The sequence below is a fragment of the Notolepis coatsorum genome (genome assembly GCF_963971535.1).
Source record: "Notolepis coatsorum genome assembly, chromosome: 15".
NCBI classification, from domain to species: domain Eukaryota; kingdom Metazoa; phylum Chordata; class Actinopteri; order Aulopiformes; family Paralepididae; genus Notolepis; species Notolepis coatsorum.
This window is the reverse complement of record NC_140179.1, coordinates 83,005,811-83,032,180: the sequence shown is the minus strand read 5'-3', so window position 1 is coordinate 83,032,180 and position 26,370 is coordinate 83,005,811. Positions and strand designations below refer to the sequence as shown.

The following is a 26,370-nucleotide window of genomic DNA, read 5'->3' as shown; positions in this document are numbered from 1 at the left end:
ATCGCCTCAACACAGACCACCGACCAATCGGCAACTTGTTGCTAGAGCGCCACTGTTAAACAACAGAAACACCCGTTTCATCATGACAAACATTTCTTACAAAGGTTGGTAAGTTCCCTCCATTAAATTCCCCCTAGAGATCAACTTCCACACAATGGAATTTTAAAGGAACACACCAACATTATGTGAAATGCACTTACTGCCTTCTCCAGAGTCAGACAGATAGAAAAGATAGATACCAATTTCCTCTGTGCATCCAGTGGAAAGCTATCCGGTTAAAAGCTAGCTTAGCTTATCACAAATGAATGGAAGCGTATACGGACCACTAGCCTACCATAAAACTCCGGGAGAGGTGTTTTGGGCCAACAGCTAGGCCCGCTTCCATTCATTTTTGCTAAGCGAGGCTATCTTGCAGCCGGATAGCTTTCTACTGATCATGCAGAGAGGAAATCTGTGTTCTTGTCTGTCTCTGGAGAAGACAGTAAGAGCATTTCACATAATGTTGGCGTGTTCCTTTAGCTGTTGTCACTGGAGGCGCTGTATCATTCATGAGAGACAAGTTACCTGCAGGTTTATATCTTCGGTATATTTGATTTCTTAAGGGGGACCACCAGCTTGTGATTAGTATAGTTCTACAGCCTGGGCTCCTGAAAGCGATTGGTTGTTTTTTCTCTTCAGGAAGAGGCGCAGGACCCAGGAGAAATCATACAAAATGCTGTTCTCACTGTCAAAACTGCTCATATCTGAATGTTTATACCGAACGTGCTTCCAACAGACTCCATTAGCTAACAGTACACCTCTCCCTAGGGAACATGTTTACTGAACCGTTCAGTATAAAAGCACGGACTAGAGACCAAATTAGAGCTTTGTATGGTGGAATTAATTCACAGTTCAATGAAAAATGTAAACACAGCCAGTCCTTTCCTAATGATGGATAGAGCTGCTATACTAACAATTATTTAAGTAATCGATTATTTGATTGATTCATTTGTGCATCTAAACAATTGAACTGTAAGAGCCAATGAGGGACTAATTGATTAATCATAATTAATGATAAAAAACTGCTAATGATCATTTCATTGTAATTCACTAAATGTATTTATTTTCATTTACATTTAGTCATTTAGCTGACGCTTTATCCAAAGCGACTTACAAATTAACAGGAAGGGTACAACTCTTTCAGCTGAGTAACAATGTTCATCAAACAGTGCTGAAACTTGGGTGCTGCAGTGTTGAGTGCATAGTAGTAAAGACATATTAGTATAGTAGGAAGAGTGCTAGTGATAGTATAGTATAAGACAGTAAGGTTAGTGGATTATTATTTTTATCTTAGTTTTCAGATATTGATCCAAGAAGTGTGTTTTTAGTCGACGGCGAAAGATCGGGGTTCGCTGTCCACTGAGAATTTTCTTCAACAGGAAGAATCACTCTGAGTTAGGGGTGGAACGGTTCACAAAATCCACGGTTCGGTTCGTATCACGGTTTTGGGGCCACGGTTTTCGGTTCCGTATACGTTTTTTTTTTTTTTTAAAGGACAACTTCTCAGATGGTTCTGTGTAGGAGAGTTAGGATTTACTTACTGTTTAACTGAATGCCTGGCTCTTGATGTCTGTCTATTAAACAGTTACTGCCTGTTGGACTGCAAATATGTGAATATCTTCTACTGGCTTCCAGCTGAGGACATTATGGAAATAGTCAGGGGTGTAAAAAGTACCCAGAAATTATACTTAAGTGAAAGTATGGGTACCGTCTCAAAATCTTACTCAAGTAAAAGTCAGAGTCTGGCTAAAAACACACTTGAGTAAAAGTTAAAAGGTTTCTACTTACTAAAAAGTAAACACTTTTTTTCTGACTGTCTATTCTTCTGATAGCAGGTGTTTAATCAAAGATCCCCGCTTTCTGGTCTTGCACAAGGACCAATCAGCACGGGTATGGGCGGGTTAATTTTCCATTGATGGGGATTTGATTGGCTGTTTTTAAATAAAGCGCGGACGCAGGATCAATAACGTTAATGTTAGTTCGGCCAGAGAAACAAATATACTAATTTAAATAGTTGGACCTGCGAGATTTGTACTTTGTACTTTGTAGGTCTGCATTTTAAGTAAGGAGTAAAAAGTATGTTTTTTTTTCTCTGAAATGTAATTGAGTAAAAGTACAAGTGTACAAACCTAATAATACTTGAGTAAAGTACAAATCCCCCAAAACAGTACTTAAGTATTGTAACAAAGTACAATTACTCAAGTACTTTACATCCCTGGAAATAGTATTCCTCCCCCTGGGACCATTTACCAAACCTGTCGACGTTCTTCTCACCAATCAGCTTGGTATGAACACAGGTTGGACGACTGACGCACTGTGATATGACCATCTGACTGGTTTACTGGTTGACGGAACAATTTTTTTTTTATCCACTTTTTCTCCTCCTGTTTTTCTGTGTTTTTCTCCCATCCCAATTTAGTCGTTATGCCAATTCCCCCCTCCCCTTTCTGGTTGTTGCTCGCATGTGCCCCCCACTGGTCGTCTAGGGAGCCCTGAAGTCTATCAGATGCTTCCTCCGAGACACATAGGAGACAGCCAGCAGCATCTTTTCATCTGCCAGCGCGGACTCTCACTGGTGAGGTGTAACGTGTGGGAGGTGTGAAGAGTGTGAACAAATGGACTGTCCTGATTGACCAATTAGCAGTTTTGTCGTCTACATTTGACCCATCCTAATGGGCAGCCACAGACAGGCTCCCAGGGACCAGCTTCAGTTGTAATACCAGTACCTTGGTCAAGGGTACGGATCAGAGTATGTACCCAGCATGGCTGTCCTTTATGGTGTGGGAGGAAACCTGCATGAATAATAATAATAATAATAATAATAATAATAATAATAATAATAATAATAATAATAATAATAATAATAATAATAATAATAATAATAATAATAATAATAATAATAATAATAATAATAATAATAATAATAATAATAATAATAATAATAATAATAATAATAATAATAATAATAATAATAATAATAGATCAAATTTATATAGCGCCTTTCATAGAACCCAAGGTCGCTTTACAATCAGGACAAAAAATAGGGCAAGGAAAGTAGGGGGGGAGGGGGAAAAGGGGATGAGGGAAAGTAGGGGATAATGGACCTAATTTAATCTAAAACTAACTGATGGGGAAAGCCTTGGTGAAGAGGTGTGTTTTTAGAGCGGATTTGAAGGTGTCCAGGGTTGGGGCGTTGCGGATTTCGGGGGGGAGAGAGTTCCAGAGGGTAGGGGATGCCACGCTGAAGGCTCTGTCCCCAAAAGTCCGTAACCTGGTGCGAGGGATGGAGAGGAGACCTAGATCAGAGGATCGTAGGTTCCGGGATGGAGTGTACTGGTGGAGGAGATCAGACAGGTACCGGGGGGCGAGGGCATGGAGGGATTTGTAGGTGAGGAGCAGGAGTTTGAAGGTGATGCGGAACCTGACTGGGAGCCAGTGGAGATGGATGAGGGTGGGGGTGATGTGCTGCCAGGGCTTGGTGTGAGTGAGAACCCTGGCAGCTGAGTTCTGGACATACTGGAGCCTGTCCAGGGCTTTGCTGGGTACCCCGAACAGGACTCCATTACAGTAGTCCAACCGGGAGGTGACAAATGAGTGGATCAGGGTCTCAGCCACAGAGTCTGAGAGTGAGGGTCGGAGACGGGAGATGTTCCTGAGGTGGTAGAAGGCAGACTTGGTGACAGATTTGATGTGGGAGTGAAATGAAAGTGTGGAGTCAAGGGTGACGCCCAGGTTACGGACTTCGAGAGACGGGGAGATGGAACAGCCGTCAACGTGGAGGAGGAGATCTCCAACCTTCCCGAGCAGTGCATTGGGGGCCACAACCATGAGCTCTGTCTTTTTGCTGTTGAGTTTAAGTAATTTGGTTGCCATCCAGGTTTTTATAGCGTGGAGGCAGTTGACTACAGACTGTGGGGGGAGCTGGGAGGATGGTGAGGTGCTGATGTAGAGCTGAGTATCATCAGCATAACAGTGGAAGTTGAGTCCGTGGTGACGTATAATCTGACCGAGGGGGAGCATGTAAATGGTGAATAGTAGGGGACCCAGCACAGAGCCCTGGGGGACACCGTGGTTGACTGGGGCCGGGGGGGAGGATGAGCACGTGGGAGAACATCTCCACACAGAGAGGCCTCCTGTGAGGGTTAATTCTTTACAGATATGTATATTTGTGTACAAATGCATTCATGATCACAATCTACCAAATGGTTTTAATAGTTTTTTTTCTTTTAATTCAGATGTTCATTCATATGCTACACGTCAGTCCAGGGACCTGCATATACCTTATTGTGGTACTTCACTTAGGCAGTTCTCAGTGAGGTATAGAGGGTCCAATCTTTGGAATGCAGCTGATCCTATGCTGAGGAAATCTCCATCTCTGCTTATTTTTAAAGCAAACTACAAAAAAATTCTCATCCAAAAGTAGTAGATAGATAACAGGTCATACATGTAGGTATGCATTTGGTTATGTGGGTGGGTAGGTTTGCAGGCAGGTGGGTGGGTTGTTATATATTATTATGTACACAGTATATGCATGTATGTACTGTGTATGTATGTTTGTATTAACACAAATCTTTTAATGTATTCTGGTATTTTATAATATGCATATTTTTGTATTTTTGTATGTTTGATTTTATAAAACAGGGGACGTTCTTGATAAGCCTCTAGGCTTCTAACTTCTCTTTCACAATCGTTATAACTTATTATGTATTGTTTTTACTTCTGTTTAACTGTGTTAATAAACAAACAAACAAACCATTGAGCCACCACAGGGTTTGAACCCAGGACCTCCTCGCTATGAGGCAACAGTGCTAACCATTGAGCCACCACAGGGTTTGAACCCAGGACCTCCTCGCTATGAGGCAACAGTGCTAACCATTGAGCCACCACAGGGTTTGAACCCAGGACCTCCTCGCTATGAGGCAACAGTGCTAACCATTGAGCCACCACAGGGTTTGAACCCAGGACCTCCTCGCTATGAGGCTGATTGATTGATTGATTGATTGAAAACTTTATTAACAGATTGCAGAATGGGTACAATACAGTACAGCTCAATACACACAATTGTTAAGGGGATGCAGACCAGAGAAAGACTTTCGTCTTGTTTACATCAGGGCAACAGTGCTAACCATTGAGCCACCACAGGGTTTGAACCCAGGACCGCCTCGCTATGAGGCAACAGTGCTAACCATTGATTTACAGACAGAAATACTGACTCGTGGACTGACTGAATGAGTGACTAACATCTGCCAGATGAGGATATTAGAGGAGGAAAACTTAGTGTAATATGATATAATTCAACTGATCGATTGGTTCCCTGATCTGACTTTGAGCAGAATACATAAGATCAACAGTATTTCACTCTTTAAGGTAATATTTATCAAATATTTCAGTAACCGCACCAATGTTTGGGTCAACTCAACCTGTAAACACTAACCAACGACATCAGTCACACTGTGATCATAAATATCTACCTCAAACTATAGTCTACCCATATAACACTGTATAATTGCATGTACAATAATGCTGTATATACCGTATATATATATTTATCCACATCTGTCCTGCATATTATTCTTGGTACCTCTAACCTATACTCTTACTATATCACTGGCCAGTATGGCTACTACCAGTGTCTTTATACCTGTATCACTGTACATACTAATACTGTACTACTGTACATACATCAGATTAGCATTATTACTCAGTATAACTAATTTATATATATTCCAGTTATATTGTTATTGCACTGTTACATTTACACTCTGGTTGGATGACAAACTTATTTTCGCGGTACTGTACTTGTGCTTTAAGATGATGTACATTTGAATTGAATACATTTTTAATACATTTGAATCTGATCAAATCTAATATTCTAATTCATATTGGCTTCTAACTGATTGGCTGACCATCTACCCTTCTAATGATCTGTTAAATCTGTCAGACGTCGCCATCTACTGGCCGATCAAGAGAAGCACGGTTGTCTTCTAGTCCAATGGTTCTCGATGTGGGGTCCTTGAGGTTGAGGGGGTTTGAGGTGGTCACCAGAAAAGTGAGGAATAGTTATAAAGCTTTTTTCCCTAATCTAATTGTAATCATTTATTTTCCAGCACCTTTTTCTTCCCTTGTATAGAAAGAACAGTGTTTTGGTGATTGATTGATTGATTGATTGATTGATTGATTGATTGATTGATTGATTGATTGATTGATTGATTGATTGATTAAAAGGTTTATTAACAGATTGCAGAATGGGTACAGTACAGTACAGCTCAAAACATACAATTGTTAAGGGGATGCAGACCAGAGAAAGACTTTCGTCTTGTTTACATCAGGGTCCCCCATTTTCAATTCATCATAACATATATGACATACATGACATACAGATAGTCAGTACTCAAGTTTCTTTAATAGTTGTCATACAGAAGTACAGAATACTTTTATACAAAATGCTTCTTACTGTTACGCTCCAGAGACTGTGCAAGACAAGATAAGTATGAAATAAAATAACATAGTAAAATTAGAAGTAAAAAAAATGAGGTCACAGTGTTCAGTTTAGACATATGTACAATGTTCGATGCAGAGTAGACTGAGTTACCATACAATATACAATACTGTGCAGTGTACTAATATACAATACTATATAGTGCAAGGCAGAAATGGGACGAGGTGCAATTTAGGTACAATTCACAGTAGGTGTACGAGTTGTAGTGCAAATCCTTTATCAATAAATATAAAGTGTAAAGTGTGTTTGTGTGATCTAAAGTGTGGAGAGTGGGTGCTGCAGTGTGTTGTTTGTTTGAGTGAGTGTGTGCGTGTGGGTGTGTGTGCTGTGTGCATTTGATGGTTGTTGCATAGTGTTTATTGTTCGTTTAGCAGCCTGATGGCCTGGGGATAGAAGCTTCTTCTGAGTCTTTCTGTGCTCGCCTTAAGACTCCGGTATCGCTTGCCTGACCGCAGCAGTTCAAAGAGGCAGTTGTTCGGGTGGCTCGAGTCCTTAATAATTCTCTTAGCCTTTCCCTTGCACCGCTTGTTGTAAATGTTCTGGAGGGTGGGAAGCCCCCCTCCAATTGTGCGTTCGGCTGAACGTGTCACTCTTGCTACTGCTACATCTATACATTTATGACATATCAGATTTGCAAATACAGTACTGTTTGTGATACAAAAAGTGTCCAGAAAAAGAGTGTATATACATTTGACATAGAAACTGTACATTGGAGGAGGTTGGGTGGGTGGGGTGGGGTTGGGTGGGTGGGTGGGAGCTGTACATTGGAGGTGGGGGAGGGGGGGTTGGATTAGGGGGAAGACGACACACTGTACACTGTACATTGGAATACTGACAAAGCCATACTTGGTCATTTACTGTACAACTGGGTTAGGACATTTGTAGGGGCCAGTTTTGAATTGCAGTCTCCCGTAGGTGTTCTTTCAGAGTGTTTTTGAAAGTGGGTAGTGATTTCCATTCCTTTACAGCTTTGGGTAGGGCGTTCCACATTGATGTGGCATAATTGCGAAAAGTGTTTAGTCCCTTGTTTGAGCCGAATCTGGGTTTAACATGATTTGTGGAGCTCCCTCTGGTGTTGTGATCATGGTATTCACTGACCTTTGGGAAGTATTTTGACATGTGCATGGGTACCTTGGTGGCTGTAGCACTAGCAACACACCACATTTTAGATACATTATTTGCTTCCATGCCTGACAGCCGTTCTCTTCCTCTGCAAGGTAGACTCAAACGTTTCTGACTTGATAGGAGTGGTTGTGTCATAGAACTGAAATCCTGTTAAACGTGCTACAGATAACATTCAGCCACTAGATGTCGCACTAGAGCACCAGCATGTCGGACCAAAACAATGGTGTGCTTACATAGGGTACGATAATAAAGGCGGCACGGTGGTTAACACTGTCGCCTCACAGCAAGAAGGTCCAGGGTTCGATTCCCGCTTGGGGACCAGGTTTCTGCGTTGCCAGGTACCCAGGTGGGGTATCTCCGAGGCCTTTCTGTGTGGAGTGTGCATGTTCTCCCCGTGCTCGCAAGGGTTTGATTGATTGATTGAAAACTTTATTAACAGATTGCAGAATGGGTACAATACAGTACAGATGCAGACCAGAGAAAGACTTTCGTCTTGTTTACATCAGGGTCCCCCATTTTCAATTCATCAGGACATAATATATGACATACATGACATACAGATAGACAGTACTGCTACATCTATACATTTATGCCATACCAGATTTGCAAATACAGTACTGTTTGTGATACAAAAAGAGTCCAGTGTAATATTCATGCTTTGAATATATCTTTACTATATTATTCATGCTGTGAATATATCATTTACGACAGGCGCGCCAGGCGCACCTTGCTTATGTATACCTGACCAGGGGTCCTGACAGTCAGTTGGCTGCCAGCCGTGAATGGAGTTACACTCATGCTGAACGATACTTACTGTAACTGAGGGGTACAATTCCCTCACAACACTTACCTTTGAATAAATATATAAACGCTATCTCCTCGTCCTGAAGATTATTCTGTATAAATCGAATACGACATGGTGTCAGAAGCAGGATGAACATGGATATCAACAGAGTCCCGTCGCCACGGATGAATTGGGATTCTCTGGACTTACCGGGAGAATGGAAGAAGTTCAGGCAGCATGCAGAGTTGATGTTTTCGGGCCCACTCAAGAAGAAAGGAGAGGACGAGAAATGTAGCTACCTGCTATTGTGGAGCGGAGAAAGAGGGAGAGACATTCACAACACATGGACTCTCAGTGAAGATGAAGCAAAGGTATTGAAGAGCTACTATGACAATTTCGAAGCATACGTACTTCCAAGGAGGAACACAATTTTCGCCAGGTACAAATTCCATGAGAAAACCCAGCAACCGAGCGAGTCATTCGAACAATTTGTCACTGCATTGAAACTACTGGTGAAAGACTGTGCATATGTGAACAATGATGAGATGGTTAGAGACCGCATAGTGTTTGGCATACACTCAGCAAAAGTAAGAGAGAAACTATTAAACGTTGGATCAGACTTGTCGTTAGACAAAGCGGTAGATATAGCTAGAGCCCACGAGCTAGCACAATCACAGATAAAGAGCTTTACTGGCGCCACGAGCAGCGCGCAGGAGCAGCTCGTGCACGAGGTGCACAGACAGGAACAGAGGTATAGCGCTCAGAGATATCGCCCCAGAGCAGAGTGGACAGAGAGAGCGAACAGAGCGAGCGACACAGACACACGTAAGAACTGTGGATACTGTGGGGGTAGAGCTCACAAGGAAGGGGATAACTGTGTAGCTAGGGGAAAACAGTGCACGAAGTGTGGAAAATGGAACCACTTTGCCAAAGTCTGCAGGGCCGGTAGTTTCCAGAAAAAGTCAGTACACGAGATTAGCATGCGCTCTGAGTCAGGAGAAGAGTCAGACGAACTGTATGTAGACACCGTGACAGACAGACGGTTTGATGCAACAGAACAAGCGTTCGCAGACATACAAGTAGGAAAACAGGGCACAGAGCTTAAATTTAAGTTAGACACAGGTGCACAAGTAAATGTAATTCCTTTGAGAGAGTATCACAGTTTACAAGATAAACGCAAAATACAGCCTACTTCACGCAGACTGACAGGATATGGTGGAGAGAAGCTAGTGGTAAAGGGCACATGCACGTTAAAGTGTAAATACAAAGAGCGTGGCATGTTGTTAGACTTTTACATAGTAGACACTCAGGCACCCCCAGTTCTAGGTTTACAGGCATGCCTGAATATGGACCTCATTAAACTAGTGTTGTCAGTAAATGCACACACAGATAAACAGACCATCATGGAAGAATACCACGACGTGTTTAAAGGGATAGGACTATTCCCAGGAGAGTGTCACATCCATATAGACCCAGACGCCACGCCAGTAGTCTGCCCACTGAGAAGGACACCGATCGCCCTGCGTGGCCGACTAAAGAAGGAGCTACAGAGTATGGAAGACACACAGATCATCGCTAGAATCATCGAACCAACGGAGTGGGTCAGTGCACTGGTCATTGTTGAGAAACCACGCACAGGCAAGCTCAGACTATGTTTGGATCCTAAGGAGCTAAACAAGGCTATCAAGCGCCCGCACTACCCTCTGCTGACACTAGAGGACATCACACCCAGACTAACAGGCGCACGCTATTTCAGCGTACTGGATGCAAGGTCGGGATACTGGTCCATCAAGCTCTCCACAGAATCATCGAAGCTGACGACGTTCAACACACCGTTTGGACGATACAGATTCCTACGATTACCATTTGGGCTCGCTTCTGCCCAAGACGAGTTCCAACGAAAAATCGACGAGACATACGAGGGACTGAACGGAGTAGCAGCTATAGTAGACGACATCCTTGTATATGGCGCGACCAGAGAGGAACACGATAAGAACCTACATGCAATGATGGTGAGATCACGGGAGAGAGGCGTTCGGCTCAACGCAGACAAGTGCACCATCGGAGCCACCGAAGTGAGCTACTTCGGGCACATCCTTTCAGCTGACGGCATGAAGCCTGACCCAGGCAAGATAGCTGCCATCAAGGAGATGGAGGCGCCAAAGAGCCGTGCAGAACTGGAGACCGTGCTAGGTATGGTCAACTATCTGGCGAAGTTCGCCCCGAGCCTCTCCGAGATCAACGCACCCATGAGACAGCTGCTTAAACAATCGAATGAGTTCCTGTGGGACGCGCAGCACAACGCTGCATTCCAAAAGATGAAAGACATACTTACCAGTGAACCTGGGCCAGTCCTCATCTACTTTGACCCAGATAAGGAGCTCAGCTTACAAGTGGACGCATCAAAGTATGGTCTGGGTGCTGTGCTGATGCAGGAAGGAAGGCCCATTAGCTACGCATCCAGATCACTCATGGACAGCGAGGTCAACTACGTACAAATCGAAAAGGAGATGTACGCAGTCCTTTATGGATTCAAACGTTTCCACCAATATGCCTACGGTCGCCATGTTATGGTGCAATCTGACCACAAGCCCCTGGAGTCGATCATGAAGAAGCCGATCGCCGCAGCCCCACCGCGGTTACAGAGGATGATACTGCAACTACACAAGTACAACTTCACGATCGTGCACCGCCCTGGGAAAGACATCCCAGTAGCCGACACGCTGTCCAGGAAATCACTCACCTCTCACGACGACGGTCTCAGTGAAGGGATGGACCTTCAGGTACACATGGTGTACAACAGCTTACCTGTACACGACGACAGGCTACAGGAGATCAGAGAAACAACAGACAATGACACACAGCTAAAGCTGCTCAGCCAGGCTATCCTGGAGGGATGGCCTGAGGAAAGAAAACAATGCCCCCAGAACATCACCGAATACTGGAATCACAGAGATGAACTATCCAAGACGAATGGAATAATTTTCAAGGGGGAGAAAATAGTCATCCCTACCAGCCTCAGAGGAGATATGCTGATCAAGATCCATGCAGGCCACATGGGAATGGAAAAATGCAAACTGAGAGCACGAGACATCATGTTCTGGCCTGGAATGGGTAGACATATAGAGCAAGTCGTGGAGAAGTGCTCAATATGCCAAGAGCGCCGCCCATCAAACACCAAGGAGCCCATGATGCCTCATCGTATCCCAGACCGCCCCTGGCAGGTTGTAGGGACAGATCTCTTTAACTGGAACAACCAGGACTATGTTGTGACCGTCGACTACTACAGCAGATTCTTCGAACTAGACAGACTTCACAGCACCACATCGGCAGCTGTTATCCACAAGCTAAAGGCAGCCTGTGCCAGGCATGGCGTCCCAGAGACCATAGTCTCAGACAACGGACCACAATACAAGTCTAAAGAGTTCGAGGCATTCGCCAAGTCGTGGGAGTTCACACACGTCACGTCAAGCCCACACTATCCGCAAAGCAACGGACTAGCGGAGAGAACCGTGAAGACGGCAAAATCACTCATGGACAAGGCTAAGGCAGACGGAAGAGACCCGTACCTAAGCCTCCTGGAATATCGTAACACCCCAGTCGACAACTTCAAATCGCCGGCACAGCTGTTGATGAGCCGCAGGCTACGCTCAACCCTCCCGAGCACCAACCAACAGCTGCGGCCAGGGGTAGTAAGCCAAAAAGATGGACAGGACAAGCGAGTGCAGAGACAACAGCACCAGAAGAAATACTATGACAGGTCAGCTAGACCGCTGCCCCCACTACATTGTGGTGAATCTGTCAGGCTACAAGAACTTGGACGCTGGAGGCCAGCAGTAGTCATACAACCAGCCGACACTGCGCGGTCATACCACGTTCGCACCCAAGATGGACGCGAATACCGCCGCAACCGCAGGCACCTGAGGGACACAAAAGAGGAACACTTCCAGGACAGCGACGGTATGCCAAGTCCAGAGAGCGTCGATCAACCGCCGGAGACCAACGACCCTGAACTGCCAGAGGACTCAGAAGAGAACTCAGCTTCATACTACACCAGATCCGGCCGAGCAGTGAAGCCTCGGGACATTTTAGACCTATAAATGTACAGGGTGCAAGCGGATCGCTGCCCTATTATAACACCATTTGCCCCATTGAAAAAAAAAAAAAAAAAGGGGGGGGTGGTGAAATGTAACAAATATTAATGTATGCTGAAATGATGACTTACTATATGTGTTGAATCTATAACCTACTTACCTTGCTTAATTGTCGATATATTCCCATTTTGTTAGCAAGCTACTTCTACAAATAAGAACTGCATATGGTAAGAGTGTTGAGACATGACCAAATAAGCCATGAATACATACCTTATTCACAGCTGAAGTATTCAAATATTAAAGCAGACTATCCAGAATAAGAGGGCACACAATACGAACTGTAATACCTTGATACATGAATCTTTATGTTTAACATATTAATCCTACCTGTTTACATTGCCTGGTCCTGACACAGGTAACGCACTTGTTATTGTTTACAAAGAAACTCTTACAGAGTATTGCACAACCCTTCTTAATTTCAATTTTGTTCATAGCTTATTAAGCTTTCTTTAAAAGAAGGAGGATGTAATATTCATGCTTTGAATATATCTTTACTATATTATTCATGCTGTGAATATATCATTTACGACAGGCGCGCCAGGCGCACCTTGCTTATGTATACCTGACCAGGGGTCCTGACAGTCAGTTGGCTGCCAGCCGTGAATGGAGTTACACTCATGCTGAACGATACTTACCTTTGAATAAATATATAAACGCTATCTCCTCGTCCTGAAGATTATTCTGTATAAATCGAATACGACATCCAGAAAAGGGAGTATATACATTTGATGTAAAAACTGTACATTGGAGGAGGTTGGGTGGGTAGGAGGGGTTGGGGGGGAACACTGTACAACTGTATAGCAAAACTGTACATTGGAATATTGACAACCATACTGGGTAATTTACTGTACATTGGAGGGGGTTGGGGGGGGGAACACTGTACAAACAAGCAAAACTGTACATTGGAATATTGACAACCATACTAGGTAAATTACTGTACATTGGAGGGGGTTGGGTTAGGACATTTACAGGGGCCAGTTTAGAATTGCAGTCTCCCGTAGGTGTTCTTTGAGAGTGGTTTTGAAAGTGGGTAGTGATTCACATTCCTTTACAGCTTTGGGTAGGGCGTTCCACATTGATGTGGCATAATTGCGAAACGTGTTTAGTCCCTTGTTTGAGCCGAATCTGGGTTTAACATGATTTGTGGAGCTTCCTCTGGTGTTGTGATCATGGTATTCACTGACCTTTGGGAAGTATTTTGACATGTACATGGGTACCTTGGTTGTGTAGTGTATCTTGTAGACCAGGCCCATTGCAAGTTGCTGTACTCTGTCGTCTACTCTAAGCCATCCTAGGTTGTTAAAGTGGGCAGGGGTGAGGTGGGTTCTAGGAGTAAGGTCAAGCAGTAGTCTGACCAGTTTGTTTTGAGATGTTTGTAATTTTGTTTTTAGCGCCTTTGAGGTGCTTTGGTACCATGAGGTGCAAGCATAGTCGTAGTACCCTTGAATGAGTGCTCCTGCCCCTTCAACAGATAATAGTTTTGTAAATGTAATGATCATATGTGTCTCTCAATAAACATGTCACACCTCACCTCTCTCTGTCATTGTCATTATGTCTGTCTGCAGCTTGATGATAACGGTTAAAACACGCACACAATATATATATCAAATCCAATTGAAACCTCATATTTCAAGAGCTCAGTCAATCGACTTTAGAATGCAAATATGTCTGTTCTTATTTCCTATTGTGGTGGTGGAGCTACCAGTTCTGTGTGTGTGTAGCTTTTCAGTCATGTGGTCCATATTCTCTCCCAGAGAGGTTATTTTTATCCTCTGATCTGGCAGTGATGACAAGGATGATAATAATCCCAACCACGCACAATTCTTGATTATCAATGTTTTATTCCAAAGCTCAGAAAGAAGGCTTTAGCTTTGTCCAGCAATATAACCATGTCTGTTTAATGATGTCATCCTGGTTAAGTCCAGCGTCAGTGTTGGAGCAAAGGTCACCTAAAGGTCAGAGATTCAAGGGATCCTTCTGGTTTGAACCCTAGTGCCATTTCTTACTGACCAATGATGATGTTGATCAGTAGAGTCCTTTCTCAGCACAATGGGGCGACAGTGGCTCAGGAGGTAGAGCAGTCGTCTGGCAATGTGGAGGTTCCCGGTTTGACTCCCTCTTCTCCCGGGCAGCGTGTCGATGTGTCCTTGAGAAAGACACTTAACCCCTAATTGCTCCCGATGAGCAGGTTGGCGCCTTGCATGGTTTCCTCTGCCGTGCGAATGTGTGAGTGAATGTGTATAATGTGAGGAACAAATTGTAAAGCGCATAAGTATATCTGTATCCCATGCCTAATAGTTATACCACTGGCAAGTATGTCTTACTACCATAGTATCTTTATACCCATTTCACTTTGTATACCTATTTATATGTATATATTGTATACCGTATGACTGTAAAGCATAATTATACTGTACACAGATACACATAACTAAAAAGAACACACACATACATAAACACACACCGACACATCACAGACACACTAACACATATATACCGGTACACTGACTAAGACATACGTACATATAAATAAAACTGACACAGACCAACACAACACATGCACAGCACAGACTTAAATATCTGTGAGTTTAAGGCTTAACAAATAAAAATATATATAATAATCCACAATGTCTTTATTTTCATTACCAGAATATCTTTATTGTTTTTTCTTTTACTATTAAAACACTAGCTGCCATTTTTAAATAAAACAGCCAATAATGGCCAAGTGCCTCAGTCCTCGTCCTCCAATAAAATCACTTCCAAAATGGGTCACATTGTGTCTGTTGGCATATCCTTGGCTCGCTGTGGTTTGAATGAACTGGCCCTTGTAATCATAACCACCATCGTCATGGCAGATATCGTCGCTGTATCCATGGTGACTGTTGCTAAGTTGAAAGGTTGCAGGTTGTCGCCAGGTGTGTGGTCCCCTTGTAAAAAGCATCTCCGTGGCTACCGTCGTTTGGCATCGTCTCTGTGGCAACAATTCAGTAGTCAGTATTGCGTTGTCGTCGGTGACCGCCCCGGCCTCCAACAGACGAGACAAGTCTCCTTTCATTTAGCATTTTCAAAATAGATACAATATATATGTATATAATATATATACACATTCATACATGACGTTATGTTATGCTGCGATGCTTCCTGGAAAACAATGAACAGAAAATACAGAAAAATAAAATTAAAATAAATGTAACTTTTTTCGTTTCTTTTTCTTTCTTTTTTATTACAAAATTGTACCAAAGAACAGAGACCTTTTTTTGTTTTGTTTCATTTTTTATCCTCCAGCGTCACGACCCTGACGGGTCACTGTAACAACATAATTGGTTAAAGTGTCACTAGGCAACAAAAGACAGACAAAAGAGGGAGGGGGTTTGACAAGCAGAGGATGGAGTGGTGATGGATGGAGTGGTGATGGATGGATGGATGGATGGATGGATGGATGGATGGATGGATGGATGGATGGATGGATGGATGGATGGATGGATGGATGGATGGATGGATGGATGGATGGATGGATGGATGGATGGATGGAGAGGGGGAAACAGAAAAGGATGGTGCTGGTGTTTCATAAGGGCAGAGCCCTGCGTCAAGATGAGTTGTGACAACGAGGGATTTGGAACTTTATTAAACTCCAGGTCCAGAAAGTCAGGTCTAGACCAAGGTTTCTGTAGACCTTTTCAAACATAAACAAAATAAACAGGCCCATGTTGATTTCCTGTTTTCCTGTGCCTTGTTTTGGTTTGCTAATATCAATAGCTGACAGTAAATACACTTGGCCCAAGCTGTTAACCTAGATAGAGGACACCAGAATGACACGGCTCGGTCACCATTTGTAGAAGTAACCAACTCACAGGGCAAGAACCATACGGGGAGGGAAGGAGCCGCTACGTTCCCATCCAGTTATTCAGCGCCGAGCGACAACGCTGCTTCGGTGTCTCCGAGTGGTAAAGGTTCAGCGCCGAGAGACAACGCTGCTTCGGTACAGTTATCGGTCTCCCAGTGGTGTAAAGAGAAAGACAATTATATAACAACGACTGGCCCTGGTTTTATAATTCCAGTCTGTATCTGCCAGCGTGGCTCCGAGAGCGGCAGGACACAGGAGCTCCGCAGCGCCGAGGGAAAAGGGCAGTTCGGTCCCACGTTGTGTTATAACTGTGATTGTTAACCTCTTAAGCCCTGGCCATATTTTCAGAAAATCCGCCTAAAAGTACATACCCAAGTAAATGGAAGATTGCTCCACTTCTACAAGGTCCATTTGCACGTTCTTGGTATCTAGGAACGTCTAGGGATCTCAGGGAATGTATTCCCAGTGTCAGAAATATTGTGTCGGTTACTATGCTTGAGTAAATTGTAATGAACCAAAGGAGAATATAATATATTATATATATAATATATATATATATTTTCTTCCATCTTTGACGGTGAATAACACCAGGCTAACATTGACCAAAAGTGAAGAATTGCCACAAGCTCATTCAGCACCTTCTTGAGATCAAGTGTACTAAAACCTAAGCAAATTAACAAAGGGCAGATGATTTACAGGGGTTTTTGTAGATACAGTACAGAATTTTGCCATCCGGACACGTATTATGGCCAAGTCATACATCTATGGATCAGCCCAAAATAATCTCCTCATTCCAATGGCAGAGTTAAATCATGATTTAGCACCCAGGCACCCGTTACCGGGCAGCAAAGACTGTGAATGAAATCTACTGTAAGTACAATTACTTTTGTATAATGTCCATAGCTCCGCCATTTTTTTTACCGCATTGCGACAAATTTTTTTCCTAGACGTTTGCAGAAAGGTAAAGAAACAATATATGTTGTATTTTATGGCAATAACGTTGAGGTTTGTTCGACCTGTGATATATAAACACGAAGATCACATAAATATTTCTTCCGTTGTCGGCGGCTGGTGTGAGCTATAGTGTGGTGTGGTAGTGTAGTTTTATGAAATTTAGACATCCATTGAAAGCCCTGGGTCTCCTCTTTCTTAGGACTACAACGATTTCATGACGGCTTCCTTTATTTGCGTCTAAATCGTTGCATCGTTTTCCAGTGCAATGCGCAGAGATTTTTATAAGCTCGTATTTAGCTAATAACACTTCCAAATCATTGGTAAACAAATTGAGTGCTGAAAATATACACTTTGACTGCTGTTTTGATTAGGGTTAGAGTCTTTACTCTTGGCTACCTTTGAAAAAGAAACGCAACATCACTTAATATGGACCGTTTTAATCGATTTGTGACGTGAAATAAATCTCGACCGGGTACCGGGCCGATCTGGCTTAAGAGGTTAAGAAGAATGATCCCAGTCAGACCTGTCATGATTAACATATATTCATCACCTATATCCAATTGGTTAAAGTTAGGAGACTAGTCAGGCCAAACCAGGCCTTTGATAACACAAAAACGTCTTACCTTAAGTACAGAAAACCTACAGCTAAAGGTGGAAATAGACACTTCAAGGCTGGTTCTTTATCTACAGTGGTTTGAGGATTTATAGATTCAAACAACCTTGCTTGGTAATCTCTCCTCCACATGAGAGTAAATGTGGAGAAGTGATGGGGCTCCGTGGCCACGCCGGGACTGGTGACGCCGCCGGGGGCATTTTGCCACTCGAGTATAAATTAAACTTTATTCATCCAATGTTAGGCTACCGGTCGTGTTGAGGGCTACTCCAAATCATAAGCATGATTATTACTCATTGATTAGGAACATCATATGACAATTGATGATTTGTTTTAGCTTCATTCTCGACCAAAGGCTGCCTTTCTGTCATCTTCTATAAGTTACCAAAGACGTTTAAAAAAAAAAACTAGAGAAACACGCCGTGGCTCCCTCCTCCCTCTCAACACGAGCTGAAACTACTGTTTGGGCTCGAGGGGCAGAGTGCACCGCTGTGAAGGAAGGGTGCGCTGCATTTACAACACAACACTTTTTAAAGCCTGTATAGGCCGATACCGATTGTCCAGCCGATATATCTGGACGCGGCACCGATTAACTCAGCCCTGGGTCTACTGGGGTGTTATGCCCTGGGTCTACTGGGGTGTTATGCCCTGGGTCTCTGGGGTGTTCTGTCCTGGGTCTACTGGGGTGTTCTGCCCTGGATCTCTGGGGTGTTATGCCCTGGGTCTACTGGGGTGTTCTGTCGTGGGTCTCTGGGGTGTTCTGTCCTGGGTCTACTGGGGTGTTCTGCCCTGGGTCTACTGGGGTGTTCTGTCCTGGGTCTACTGGGGTGTTCTGTCCTGGGTCTACTGGGGTGTTATGCCCTGGGTCTACTGGGGTGTTCTGTCCTGGGTCTACTGGGGTGTTCTGTCCTGGGTCTACTGGGGTGTTCTGCCCTGGGTCTACTGGGGTGTTCTGTCCTGGGTCTACTGGGGTGTTCTGTCCTGGGTCTACTGGGGTGTTATGCCCTGGGTCTACTGGAGTGTTATGCCCTGGGTCTACTGGGGTGTTATGTCCTGGGTCTACTGGGGTGTTCTGCCCTGGGTCTACTGGGGTGTTCTGCCCTGGGTCTACTGGGGTGTTCTGCCCTGGGTCTCTGGGGTGTTCTGCCCTGGGTCTACTGGGGTGTTCTGCCCTGGGTCTCTGGGGTGTTCTGCCCTGGGTCTCTGGGTCTCTGGGGTGTTCTGCCCTGGGTCTGCAGGGTGAAAGAGGGTATTAAGAGCTCGGTCACTGAAACCACTGGAGTTGCAAACAGAAGTACCAGACTCCTCGTCTTCACAACTCATTAAGGGCATGCGTCCACTTAGCTCACATTTCCAGCTGAAAAACGCTGGCAGTGCGCCGGTAGTGCTGGGGTGGAGCGCTTGCGGTGAGAAAAAAAAACGCAGTGCGAGCCTTTTGTAGCTATGACAACGAGCTGTCAGTCACCAACCTACCTGATGACGAGAGAGAAATAACTCTAGCCTAACCTACATGACAGCCATCTTGTAATAATAACTTTTTTTTTTTTGATCCACTTTTTCTCCCATTTTTTTCTATATTTTTCTCCCATCCCAATTTCGTATCATCCAATTCAACCCTCCCCTGTCACGAACGCTGTTTCTTGCCTCCCACAAGCCGGCTGCAATGTGGACTAAGTCATACATAGCACAAGTCCCCTCCGGTACTTGAGGTAACAGCAGTCGCATCTTTTCACCTGCGCAGCTCGACCTCTCAGTGTCGAGGAGTAACGCGTGGGAGGCTCACGCTGCCCCCGACACTTCCTGATTCTACTGCGCAGGCGCACCAACCGACTTGTAGGAGTCGCTTGTTCACAACGTTCGATCCCCACCCTTCAGTTTTCCCTCCCCGTAATACGGCCAATGTGTATTACTGCGGACGACCAGCCAAACTGAAAAACAATGTGGAGAGCTGGATTCGAACACGCGAATCCTAGCGTCTCCACACTGGTGGCGAGTGACTTGTCCACTACACCACCTAGCCGCCCTTGTAATAATAACTTTTATCGTATTTTACTGGCACGGTTTTGTACATATAGTATATTTTAATATACTTTATTGTATATTAATTATATATATATTGTTATTACCTGACACCACAGTTCGCCCTTTGCTTTTTATTAGCTTTTTATTAGTGTATTCGTGTAGTTATTATTATTATTTGTGCCGTCTCTTGTGGGTAGACAGGCAGGCAGCTCCGGTGTCAGGTTACAAACAGAGTGGTAGATATGATAGGCTGTGATTGGTTGTCTGAAAATACGCTCAGCGCATCGCTCTGAAAAGTTCAGAAAGTTTCAACTTTAAACGCTGTGTGTGGCCGCACAAAAAAGCTGAAAGGCGCTGAAAAAAGAAGCCGACTGCAGCGCATTTCCTATAGGCAGCCGCATGCGGCAGCATACGCTCCCTCCCCATTGGGATACATTGAAAAAAAGACGCTTGCGGTCATAAATATGAGGCAGGTGGACGCGGGCCCTAAGGAGGGCTCTGCTGAAGGACTGTCGCCACGTTAACAAAACAAAACAAAAAAATACCTTTTTGTGTCTTTTATTACGAAATAGTGCTACAATGTACATTGTATTTTCTCTCTCCTGATGGCCTTTCTGTCTGTCTGAGGAAGTGAGAATGTGTCTGTGTAAGTGTGTGTGTGTGTGTGTGTGTGTGTGTGTATGCCTTTTAGTTTTGTGCTGTTGATTGATTTCTACGCCACAGTCTCTCTCAACACTGGAAATGTGGTAGACTTTGTTCGCTCACAGTCAGAGTTTGTAAGTGTGTGTGTGTGTCTGTGTACTGAAGTGTCCCTCCCTACAAATGGTCTAATCTTGTATTCAGTCTTAAAATCTTTTTTTATTTATTCTTTTTTAATTTTTTATTTTTTTATAAAACAAGTGCAAAAAATCTGCCAAAGACAAAAATGTGAGATTTCCAGACTGAATACAGGATGAAATGGTTGTCAGTTTATAAGACGGACATGATGTTTTGTTGTTGTTTGTATGTTTCTCTGTAAACATCCATCTGGAGGGTCAGAACGACATCCATGGAGGGATATGAGAGGGTGAAAAAACAAAGAAAAGTTTCACAAAAATAAATTGAGGTTAAAAAGATAAAGCGTCGTTGTTTTGGGCGGCAGAACTTCCCTCCCAACCTGAGTCCTCATTGGCCAAATTAATTTAGAGTAGGAGGAGTTTAAAAACCAGGGAACCTGAATGGCGCCTCAGCCGACCCAACCACGTTGCATTTGCAGTTGAAGGAGGCGGGCCTTTGGGGTTGAAGGGAGTGGGCGCTGACTGACGGGCCAGGAGAGCCAATGGTGTGCGGGCAAGTAGAGGAGATGGCCAATCAGAATGCCTGCTGGGCGGGATTGTAGTTGAAGGTGGAGGGAACGTGTGGTCGCTCTTCTAATTTATCATACTCCAAATGAAACTCCTAGAGAGAGGCAGAGAGAGATAGAGAGACACAGACAGAGAGAGAGAGAGAGAGAGAGAGAGAGAGAGAGAGAGAGAGAGAGAGAGAGAGAGAGAGAGAGAGAGAGAGAGAGAGAGAGAGAGAGAGAGATGAACAATATGTTATATGTTAAAAAGTGATGAAGTTAATTCCACTAGTTTAGAATCTCTGGTAGGACCAGTTAGGTTAGTTACCCTGCTGAGTGGGGCATCACATTCACATCTAGCTTTAGGTGCATGTTTCCTAATATTGACTGATGTGTCCTGGGACACAGGAAGAACAAAATGTGAATTCTATGACCAATCATCACAATGAATGGAAGCAGTAACAGACCGGCTAGTGGTCCATATCCGCTTCGATTAATTTGTGCTAAGCTAGGCTAGCTTTGTACTGAACACACAGAGAGGAAACTGGTATCTATCTTCTTGTCTGACTCCAGAGAAGACGGTAAGCACATTTCACATAATGTTGGCATGGTCCTTTAACTCAGGGGTTCTCAACCTTTCTGCTGCCAAGGCACCCCTGTGTTCAATAAAATATTCCAGGGCACCACTACATACGATAAAGACTTTTCCGGTCCTATCTTTTTTGCTACAATGATGACAAAAGGGCTTGCTTTCAAAATAATGTTTATTTAAGAAACCGGGAAACACATGTGTGTATATGCACTATGCAGGCTATATAATGCATTATTAACAGGTGTTTCAGGTCTAAATGGCTTAGTACGGTTGACATTACACTGCTTGTAGTAGTAAATCAAATAGCATATTTATTTAAATAAAATTACAGAAAATTATCACTAAAGTGCTATCTGTTGCAGCTGCACTCTTTTCCATAAAAATATCATATTTGGATAAGTGTGACCATTTCTCAAAAACTGAAAATCATGTATTTTTTTTTAAATACAGAAAAGGATCACTAAAGTGCTATCTGTTGCAGCTGCACTGTTCTCCATAAAAATAGCATATTTGGATAAGTGTGACCATTTCACAGAAAAGGATCACCAAGTTACCATTTCTCAAAAAATATAAATAAATACAGAAAATAAGCACTCGTTCACTCAGTGGACATTTCTAGCTCAATGCGAGGTCTGCTGCTGCTGGCTAATAATACGGTCAATACGTGGGGAGATCTTTGACAAGTTAACCCGACTTATCCCGGGTCTGGCGTCCAATGTGTTAAAACAGTGTGTGTTTACCTTGGCCACTTTCCTCCAGTTCAGGCAGTCGAAGAAGTAATACGTTCCCCTCTCGTAGGCGTTGGTCTTTAGCGTGGGTTCCATCCCCGGCGCCCGCGTGATCCAGACCCGCTCTTCTTTATGGTACCTCCAGTCCCGATTAAACCTGAGGTCCAGATCAAACACACGACACAGTGGAGGTGTTATATATATAGATATATAGATAGATATATAGATAGATATATAGTTAGATAGATAGTTAGATAGATAGTTAGATAGATAGATAGATAGATAGATAGATAGATAGATAGATAGATAGATAGATAGATAGATAGATAGATAGATAGATAGTTTTATTTGTCCACTTTTGTGGAAATTTCACCATGGTTGCAATCAACAAGACAATACAGGACAAACACCATACAGGCACGAAAGACATTGGCCCGAAACAGTCCAATACTTAGAAAAAAGAAAAACAACAACAACACAAACACAGACAGAGCTTCAGGTATCTAACCAGTACCATGGTTCAAATGAAAATCTAAGAATTCATCAGAGCAATGGCATGTGAACTTCTTAAATGTGTTTTTGGGGGCTACGGGAACTCTATAACGCCTTCCAGACGGAAGCTTGTCAAACTCACTATGAAGGGGATGCAAAGGATCAGACAAGATTTGCTGAACCTTGTTCATATTCCGGAGTGAGACTATTGTCTTTGTGGTGTCCCTTCACAGGCCATGTTAACAATCCTTGCCAGTTTGTTCTTGGCTCATTCCTATGGTTCATTTATGATTAACCGTTTCTTCCATCACGATACCTCTAGATTTGAGATTGGCCAGAGAACGACGCAAATGTCAAGGATGGTTTATGGAGGAGATTCTCAAAGTGGGTCCCAGGGGTAAAAATGTGGAATAGGTTGATTTCACTATTTCATTCACTAGAAGTTAAGCCAGTAGTACATTTCGATTTTTCTAAACAGTGAGTTTAGATTTCTCAAAAACACTTTTTTTCTGGTACTCCTCTTAGGCCACGTGATTTTCACTTGATTCTCAATAAACCTCGTATGTGGCATCTAGTAACCACCGTGTTTAAAAACAATATAAATAAAGTTACTTGGCCAAACCGTTGGACCAGATAGGGTTGTGGGTAGGGCTGGGCGATATAACGATAATTATCGCTATATATTTTAACTCATTCGGGGCCAAACCCGAGAAGAGTCCGGGTAACTCGCCATGCGCTGGGCGCCAGTCCCGAGATTTCTCGGGTTTTGGTCATTATTTCTTTTATTCGATATTTCCCTTCATAATTCATCCATCCAGCCTGATGTTATCATTGGGAATGGGTCTGAGATCGCAAACGTCCATTACCGCCGCCTAGCGCCTTGCGGCCGCTATTGCACTCCCTTTGAAACGATGTGGCTTGTTGTCTGGGCCGAGCTGCGGCGTGCAGGCAGGGTCTAAATACTCCGGCAAGACAAGCGGTTATAGGGATGGCATCGACGAGCCCCCCCCCCCCCCCCCCCCCCCGTTCATGTTCAATGCTGGATTACGTTGGAAACACGATCGCGATCAGTATTTGGAATGGCGATCAGATAATTGGATTATTCTTTTTTCAGTACATCATAGACAAGGTAAGGACTAAATGTTATCAATCTTGCGTTGATCCGATCATTCTTTCCCCGCGATCGGAGCATGCGTCTGTGGTGTGTGTGTGGCATGTTCCGTTGGTTGCGACCAAAGCATGGAGGGGCGGCCCCCCCCCCTTCATGCATCCATGATGAAACATAATACCGATAATCTAGCGTTGATTTCAGATTGATTACTGATCCAGGCGAGGAATGGCACGATTTATAATGAAATGCAGTAAAACGCTGTTTGGCAGCGTTTCCTGGGATTACACAGAATCACTCTAAAACTATACTCATATTCACCACGGTATAAAACGGAAATGTATGGATGAAAAAATGATCAGTTTTTTGCATCTTGACCAGAAGAAACTCAATGACAATCGACTATGTTATTAGATCCATAGCTATAATATTTTATATAGTTTTAGCACTGCAAACACCAGCATTTATCCCCATTGAACAAAACGCTGGCACACACGACCATACGCCCACAGCGACCTCTGGCGTCCAATGAGTTAATAATCGATAATAAAAATAATAGATAATAAAAAAAATAATATATTTTTTTTATTTGTATTGTGACCTGCAACAGGGCAGCTTTAAAACCAGAGACAGTGGACAGACTTGTCTTTCTTGCCTGCAACTTAAAGTAATGGCTTTGCTTGTCTAAATGACAATACTGACCAAATTGAGATTTCTTTTTCTCTTTTTCATTTATTTTGTTTGCTTTCTAATTTAAAATACAGTTTGAAACCGTCTGTACACAGTAGGCTATGTGTGCTAGCAGAGCTAGTCTCCAGTCGTGAGTCACGGTGCATGTTGTCCACCAAAAAAGCGCCAAAAGATAGAAAATAAACTACATAGCAGAGCCAGAACTGTTCAACTCCCCTGGAGCCACAGCCACTTTTTGGTACTTTCACTTTCAAACCAGCTGCAGTCTGAGTGTGAGGGGCTGTAACACTAAAGATGGCGACAACGACAAAGAATTGCTGCAAAATAAACATACATTTGTTGTTTAAATAAAAAAAGTTTTAAAGAAAACTCTACTGTCAGAGACGTGTCTAGTTATAATACTGCTACACAGATATTCTTCAGACTCTAGTGTCTGTCTGTGCACGCTGTATATATATGTGTGTGTGTGTGTATGTATGTGCACGCTGTATATATATGTACAGTATGTGTGTGTGTATATAGGTATGTGTGTGCACACTGTATATGATACACGTATGTGTGTGTGTATATGTGTGTGTGTGTGTGTGTGCATTAGACTGAGGATAACATCTTTTCGGGATGGGAGTCAATTTCACTTTGAATCACGTGATTGGGCAGGACCAGGAGTAAAAGTCAACGGGAGCAGAAGGGAGTGGGAACTTTTACAGCGTCATTCCCGGCCATGCTCAAGTTGCCGAAGGACGCTTTACAGCGTCTTTAATATCAATATTTCAAAAATCTGTGATCGGATTCATATTTCCCCTCCGCTGGCCTGAGATCCACCAGGAGGACCCACTGAGCTCTCTGGCGGTTCAGGAGCGCCATCTGGTGGCCGATCGGTGCAATCGCCAAACAGGAAGTGCTGTGGAGGTTGTGCTGGTCGGCCATATTACTTCCGGGCACTCGGTACATGTCCCGGGACTCTGGCTCGTCACAATATAATAGCGATCCATTGCCAATAACTCGATAAACAACATGATTTGGACGTATATAGTATTATACAAGCTGGAAATGGTTCATCAGGATAAACATCCCATAATCGAAAACGGTCTACACCACGCTGATCGTCCAACGGCGCAAGGAAGATCCGGTAAGATCCAGCGTTATTTTCTAACGTATTCCATATAAACTGTTATGATGAACATATGACCCACACTAGATGAATGATATAACGCTGCCCACGGAATTATAAACGATCCCCCGCCCATCCGGTCACCATCAGATCATACGTAGATCATTCTAGAAGTACGTCCAATTGAAATTTTTTATATCGCCCCGATTGCCATCAAACTGTATTTCATCATCAATATAATGCATTTGGGGCTATAGATCACGTTCTGGAGAAAGCTGCAGAAAGAGATGAAAA

General features: G+C 43.5%; 1 protein-coding gene across 1 annotated transcript in view; it reads right to left on the bottom strand.

The window, feature by feature from the left end:
- Positions 1–19,911: 19,911 nt before the first annotated feature.
- The window catches only part of LOC311241389 (CCR4-NOT transcription complex subunit 2-like), a 64,558-nt gene continuing 58,099 nt past the window's right edge, over positions 19,912–26,370 (bottom strand). The window contains exons 14-15 of the mRNA XM_084330195.1: positions 22,688–22,832; positions 19,912–21,471 (exon numbers count right to left, since the gene is read on the bottom strand). Of these exons, the coding sequence (XP_084186321.1) occupies positions 21,385–21,471; positions 22,688–22,832 (232 nt within the window). The 3' untranslated portion in view covers positions 19,912–21,384. The remainder of the gene's footprint in view (positions 21,472–22,687; positions 22,833–26,370) is intronic.